The 7,085-nt window shown below is 33.0% G+C and overlaps 2 protein-coding genes across 6 annotated transcripts in view; one reads left to right on the top strand and one right to left on the bottom strand.

Moving 5' to 3' along the window:
* Window positions 1–7: 7 nt before the first annotated feature.
* On the top strand, window positions 8–3,771 carry LOC106163300 (uncharacterized). Its single transcript, XM_013540849.2, has 4 exons — window positions 8–394; window positions 942–1,157; window positions 2,105–2,311; window positions 2,553–3,771. The coding sequence occupies exons 1-4, from the start codon at window positions 107–109 to the stop codon at window positions 2,736–2,738; spliced, it is 897 nt and encodes a 298-aa protein (XP_013396303.2). The 5' UTR covers window positions 8–106; the 3' UTR covers window positions 2,739–3,771.
* A 217-nt stretch (window positions 3,772–3,988) lies between these two features.
* The window catches only part of LOC106163302 (cyclin-dependent kinase inhibitor 3), a 42,127-nt gene continuing 39,030 nt past the window's right edge, over window positions 3,989–7,085 (bottom strand). The window contains exons 1-7 of one of the 5 annotated variants that reach the window (XM_013540852.2): window positions 6,959–7,079; window positions 6,504–6,589; window positions 6,209–6,264; window positions 5,865–5,909; window positions 5,447–5,669; window positions 4,973–5,108; window positions 3,989–4,731 (exon numbers count right to left, since the gene is read on the bottom strand). In XM_013540852.2, coding sequence (XP_013396306.2) covers window positions 4,645–4,731; window positions 4,973–5,108; window positions 5,447–5,669; window positions 5,865–5,909; window positions 6,209–6,264; window positions 6,504–6,589; window positions 6,959–6,970 — 645 coding nt within the window. In that variant the 5' untranslated portion in view covers window positions 6,971–7,079 and the 3' untranslated portion in view covers window positions 3,989–4,644. Of the gene's footprint in view, window positions 4,732–4,972; window positions 5,109–5,446; window positions 5,670–5,864; window positions 5,910–6,208; window positions 6,265–6,454; window positions 6,590–6,958; window positions 7,080–7,085 lie in introns of those variants that run through there. The other 4 variants (XM_013540853.2, XM_087005320.1, XM_087005319.1 and 1 more) reach the window with 4 other exon arrangements.

Here is a 7,085-nt window from a genome sequence, read left to right as displayed (position 1 = left end):
CACACTCCAATGTAAACTTCCGGGTAACGTGAGTTGCCGAGTCGTCACACAAGGGTGAGCAAATTCTCAACTTCTCTGCTAAAACAGCGTTCAAGACAGGGAAATCATGGCTCAAATTTTTGGTATCGACCATAAAATGTTTGCAATAGGATCGCTGGCCATCACGTCGAGTGTTGCAGTTTACAGTACTTATAAATTAATTTCCGAACGGAGACAACGAATGAAGACCGTGGCATCTGAGAATGTCTACGAGACACAGAAACTTTTGAATGAGTACTTAGTTTTTCACTTTGGTGCTCCAAATGAAGTTTTAAGGTACGACTTTGGGCCAAAGGATTCTCTGGATTTTCCGAAAAGATGTGCAGATCTGTGTCTATCTCACTACAAGCCACAGGTATGCCTTATAAAAAATATCTAAAACGTAAAATCCGAGAAATTGACAAAAATACCAAAATCCCTGAGCTCGTGGATTATCTTGCTAAAAATTTTCTCACAGTCTCAGTTGCTGTAAAATGGGAAGTGTTTTAAATGTTTGTGACCTTTTACAAGAGCTTACAATCACATCCCAGATACCTAAAAACTTTAAAGAATATAGGAAAGCCCACAACTACTGTACAAAATTATTTTACGAATAAATGGAAACTTGCAAGTCATTGTCCATTTGGTCTAACTACAGCATCAATAATAAGAGCATGTTGTAATAAGTATTTTTCAGCTAAGTTCTACTTAAAACATGTTGTAATGATATAAATAAATCTATAAATAACGGTAATAATTTGGAAACATACATATTTTAGCAGGACAAATATAGTTATTTTTTTAGGATAAACAGTTAATGCCAATGAAAAGCAAAAATAATTTAATTTTTTGTTTATAATTCGTATGTGAGGAATGGTCGATGGATTAATTGTTAGATTATATCTGCTTATTTTCATTTTCAGCAAGGTATCCCAAACAGGGCACTTGATATTGGATGTGCAGTTGGTAGAACATCATTTGAACTAGCTAGAGTAATCAATGAAGTGATTGGTATAGACTTTAGTCAGAAATTTGTGGATGCATGCAATGCACTCAAGGAATCTGGAGAAATGAAATACTGGGTACTAGATGAGGGTGCTCTTGTGACTGATTTGATTGCCAGAATAGATAGTGACATCGTAAGTTGATTTATCTGTATTTCTAGCTACAATTGAAAATTGAAATAATAGGTTTTCTCTACATTGTTTTTAGTAAAATGCAAATTGCTACCCCAGTGCCACAGTTTTTATAACAGGACAGGGCTGTATTTCCTGGTCCTGATCTAAAAAAAAAAAAAAAAAGCAAGTCCGTTTCCTGGCTGAAAACGTGTGCATGAGAGAGGTAAGGTGTGTGCATGTGACCAGGGTATGTTGGAAACAAAGATGTTAGCCACTGGTACTGACTTAATTTTTTTGTGAAACATGGGCCTGGCATAATTATATGTAGAAAAGATGTTCGCAAAGAATTAAAATGAGATTGTGCTTTGTGCAGTCAACTGATTGTAACAGTAAAATAAAACTGAATGCAATTTGACAGAAGACTTATTTGGTACTGCTTGTTTACTGTCACACATAATAAGCTGACTGGCTTTTATTACTCTGTCAAAGTCGCCATAAAGTGGTAGACTATAATTTTTCATTTGCAGTAAGAATTAGGTTCTATCTCAGCCATATTTGGCATATTTACTGTTATATACGGCAGATCAGTTTATCTTAATCCATTGTAAACACATTTCATTAATACCCCTCATATAGAGTTTACATTTGAACAAAGGGGAATTAAGTGAGTTATGTGTACCAAGAAAAGTTTCTGTCCACAGTTTAAGTACAGCCTCAAATGCATCTTCAAGGCAGTATTTATATGTCTACAGGCAATGGGCTAAATCTTCACTGACTGGATCAATAAATTTCACTTTGCCTAGCTTGCAAATGTTTGTGGTCAATAAAAGCAATTTCAGATAGTCTCTCTCTTTCTCTCTCTCTCTCTCTCTATCACACACACACACACACACACACACACCATCACTAGATCAGCAGAGTGCTATGAAATTGTAAACATTGTATCCGCTTGTTGTTTTTAATTTTAGGACAGAAGTAGGACATCTTTCCGCCAAGGAGATGCATGCAATCTTCCTGTTAGCCTGGGTCAATTTGGATGTGTATTTGCTGGAAATCTCATATGCAGATTACCTAATCCATATGATTTCTTGAATAGACTTCCCACTCTTGTAGCTAGGGGAGGAATTCTTGTCATCACTTCACCATATACATGGCTGGAAGAGTACACCCCCAAGGTATTAGTTATAAGTGATTTATATTATATTTATATTACTTTTCACACAGGCCTTATGTTAATTGTCTTATGTTTTTCCACAGTTGTTGTTGTTTATATTTAATTTTCCTTAAAATAGACTATCGTACATTAGTAATAAAAAATTCCAGATTTTAAAAAAATTGTCATTTGTCATGAATGTATCATCTACCAAGTTTTGTATTGCAATTGGTGTCTAATCCAAATTTATTATTTTCTTTCAGAATTTATGGCTTGGAGGTTATATTGATAAAAATGGAAGGAAAGTAACAGGGTTCGATAACTTAAAGAAAGTTTTGGGACCTGATTTTGACCTACTTGAAGACAAAGATATGCCTTTCTTTATTCGTGAGACAGCTCATAAAAACCAGTGGACTGTTGCACATGCTACAGTGTGGAGAAGAAAATAAACACTACTATATATTATGATTGTAAAAATAGAGCAAATGTATACAAGAATCTTTTTAGACATATTACTGCGTTTTGGTCAGTGAAGATATACTATAAGGAAGAGGTATCATGTAGAGTTATCTTATTATTAATAAATCTCTTTTGTTATTAGTTAAAAGATATCATAGTATAATGGTTATGATGATTTCCTTTAATTATGTGAAGTTTTAGTATCGTTTACATTATCATCATTTCCAGTTGTTTTACAGTATTATGCCTCAGTAAGATATTTTATGTTGCTTTTTTGTAGATAACAAATGAAGCCTTGTAACCAAAAAACATCTTACCAGATAAAAGATTTTGTCACTAATGCTTGTTATTTGAGGTTTAGAATGTCAAGATGACATTAAAAAATAACTTTTTGCCACAAGAAACATAATTTGTTCCCAATTTATTTAAACCGGTGTTAATGTCAGGGATCTCAGTGGCTGTATAAACTAAATGATTTTGCATAATTTTTTGTTTGGAAACTCTTCACTGCCACTAATATTGATGATAAGATTTTTTTCTTCCATAATTATTGACTAAAGCTTTAAATCCATAAAAATATTCAATAGCTTTAACATAGCATTCATATGAAATAATGAGATATAAATAAAAGGAAGTAGGAGATATGTGATTAAACTTGTTAAGAGGAGTATTTTATAGACGAAATGGGAGTTAAAACCCAATGTGTATTATATATTTCATAAGCTGTTTACAAATTGGGAAGGTTCTAAAAGATTTATAGGTTCTTTTTCAAGTGGTGGTAGATGGTAGTATAATTGAGACAATATGGCTGCTGTCAATTATGTAACAAATTATGTATGTGTTTGTGTGTTATTAATACAGGTTTGCATACAGTACAGCACAGCTATACTTTCTGATGGAATTAATGTCCATATGTTAAACAATTTATTGCAAGAAAATTACCCCAGAAGTGATTGATACCATTGCAGATTCCTACCTGAAAACCTATAAATATTCATCAATAAAAGAACAGATTTTAACCGATTTCTTTGCTTTTGTGTTTATACCTATTTCTTAAGCAAGACGTTGTGATCCAATAACTTGAAGAACTAGTTTTAACAAGAAAAGGTTAATTGTAAAACTGAGTGCGATTTCCTCTCAATACAATTTAGATACCAAATCCACATCCTATTCAAAATCTACAAGTCTAATCCTTTCCCATCTCTAAAACAAAATACAAATGAAAATATAAACCACCAACTTCTGAATTTCTTTTTTATTATTATTCCCTATTTAAAACCTCATGAAACCTTGTAATGTTTTAGTCAGAGAATATGTATTGTAGTAGTGTTTTGGTAAATGATGCTTATAAATAAATACAAAATATTATTTTACTAGAAATAAAAATAAATATATTTATCCTGCCATGTCCAATACATACAAATAGCAGCTTATTTACAAAATCACCTTCCTCATCTAAAGAAAATATTCTCAGAAGCAAGCACTTACAAAAAAGTACCAGCAAAAAAACATGCAAATTACAATCATGACTTTTTCCAGTTGTACTTATTTAAAATCTTCTTATAACTCCTTATTTTCTAATGATCAATCACAAAGAGTTTTTTTTCATGAACGTGTATCACTGAATTTTTCTGAATAAAGTGTGAAAATCATTTCATCATCATGTGAAGCAGAGATAAAAGCAATTGCACTAGTACAGAAATGCATCAACCTTTTTAACAAAAAAAAAAAGGTTAAGTAACTGTCATCTGATCATGCATCCAAGTCAACGGGATGTGTAATTCTATCAAATATTCCATCCATCAGTCTCTTCCTCGTAGAACAGAATGTGCATGTGAATTCAGTGAGCATTGAACTTCAAATTACGTGACATTTTTGCCTACACATCACTGCTGCTCATCGGGATACAGATCTTGATGCCTCTTCTTTTCCTTGTTCGTACTCTTCCAAATTTTTTCTAAAATCATGGATAAAATTGTATTGCTGAAAAAAAAAGACACAAAATTAAAAACATTCAAATAAATTGCTATGAATTCCAAGTCTCAAAGTGTTGCCAAGTTTACTTGTCTGTTCACAACAATGGCTATGCATTGAAGACAAACTGCCCAAATGTCTAGAAAGCAGTTTTGATCATATAAAAAACACCATTTTACAAATTAAACTAATGATATTGTTTGGTGTACAAATGAACATAATAAGAAAACTTTTTTATTGATGTTGATACCTTCACTGACTGCACTGCCCCTGGGCCTCTTAACTGCCGCAACCTCTGAATTGCTGATTCTGAGTCTAAACTTTCATCCATGTACATTAACAAACAAGCTGCTACCACGCAGGATCTGCCAAGTCCACCAAAACAACTAAAAAATATAAATACATGAAATGCAAAATGGTCTCTCAAATGCAGATCACGGACACCTGAGGAAGGAGGAAAACCTACTACTCCTTTTTCACTTTACCTATATTCACACAAAATCCAAAGCTTTAACATTTTTACCTTAAAAAGGAGGAAAGTTCCCATTTCTAAAAGTCATTACATGGATGTTTAAAAGTTATTTGGTAAAATCAATAGGTTAAGAAAGTAAGTAAGAAAATCAAAATTTGAATTCAATTTCAATATTCAAATTCATATATTACTCTTTTCTTCCAAAAAAGCATCTTTCATTCAAACAAGTTATGACTTGGATGGCAAACTCACTGTAGAAGAGTCTTTCTTCCCTGCATTAAATTAACTTTCAATTCCTCTAGCATTTTCACCATTCCGGCAACTGACGGTGCCTGCCCATCAGGGAACGGATGGTGGTGAACATTGAAATCTGCACCAGTGTACTCGTGGAGCAAATAGGGCACCCTGTATTTGTTCAGTTCTCCTTTTGTACACAGCACAAATACTTCCGTGATCTCCATGCCTTTCAGAGTAACTAAAATAGAGGGAATGAAATTTAGAGCTCAATTGATGTGGAATCACATTGCATTATTTTACATGTTTCAATCATTGACAAATCAGTGATTGATGATTCTCTATAATATATACATCTCAATAGGAATATAAAATGGGTTTTATTATAAGAATGAATATTTTATGTACCAGAGCTACATATAATGGTAAAGTTTACCTATATCAGTCTCTAGGCTCCTCCAGGTGTCTTTGAATCTACATCCTGCAATGCACAATAAGAGCACATTCTTACAAAGCCATGCAAGCACACACAGCTAATAATATTTGTTTTGAAATCAAAATCAAAAATTTAATCTAAAACCACAAACTAATTATAACTGTAAAAATTCTAAAAAAAAGAAAAAAAAAGGTGTACTGGTGAGTACTAGTAAACGAGTTACATCAATGAATTGCAATATGGTATTTGCTTTGCAATTAATTGATTTTTGTCTGCATTATTCAACTTAAAAGGAAAGAAACTGTTCAGTGTTGTGCTGACCAAACTGGATCACACAAACATACCTGGCAAACCACTTATACCCAGCTGCTCAGCGCAGCCAACACATGACATATCTAACCTTGAAGAAAACAATCAAAACAGAGCTAATGATAAATTATACCAATATATGTATCATGTGAAATACTAGTAGTTTATTCACTGTCTCTTGACTTGTGTATTGATGACAAAAAAGTATATCTCATTCTCATAGGTAGAAAGCATTATTTGTATTATCTTCACATATTTAACTTTTCTGGTTTTATTCTAACCTTAACTATGGTAACAACAAATGCTTGACGCAGATGTGTATACAATTACCAGTTAACAATGAAGGGTGACAAGTCCAATTCTTCATTTTCTTCATCATCTGAGGAGTCAAATCCACTCATTACTTCCCTGGATCTCTTAAAAAGCATTACAATACATTTTTAACGAGCAAAATAGTAATAATCATTTCTGTTCTGAAAACAAGTCTCATGGTTAATTACAAAGTAGCAGGGAAATTTATTTCTGCAAGTTATAATATGCATCATCCAAAGTTCCGCCTTTAAGTTTAACTTTTCAAATTCTTAATAAAATTAACATTATAATGTTGTTTAAGTTACATATCGTCATATGATATATTATAGCAAGACGGAACTACATGGTTTTGTCATTGAGGAAGACAGCCTCACACAAGCTGCAGATCTTCCACTTGTCTCTAGAACAAGGGATGGCCGCACATCCCTTGTTTTGCATAGTCCTCGGTCTAAAAACACAAAATAAGTGCTTACCAACAAAACCATCCCGTCGCTTTTTTAAACACCATATAAACCCAGTGATATGAACCCAGACATTTGAAGATGGTTCACTTACTTCTTATTGGTCAAAACGTCAAATCTCGCACTTCACGAGATTACC

This window comes from Lingula anatina, chromosome 2 (genome assembly GCF_051362555.1).
Source record: "Lingula anatina isolate TDL-2025a chromosome 2, LinAna3.0, whole genome shotgun sequence".
Lineage (NCBI taxonomy): Eukaryota > Metazoa > Brachiopoda > Lingulata > Lingulida > Lingulidae > Lingula > Lingula anatina.
This window is presented reverse-complemented; position numbering and strand designations above follow the sequence as displayed.

Coding starts and splice junctions, on each gene's coding strand:
- LOC106163300 (XM_013540849.2), top strand. CDS start 107: ATGGCTCAAATTTTTGGTATCGACCATAAAATGTTTGCAATAGGATCG. Junction 395..941: donor TATCTCACTACAAGCCACAG/GTATGCCTTATA, acceptor TTTCATTTTCAG/CAAGGTATCCCAAACAGGGC. Junction 2,312..2,552: donor TGGAAGAGTACACCCCCAAG/GTATTAGTTATA, acceptor ATTTTCTTTCAG/AATTTATGGCTTGGAGGTTA.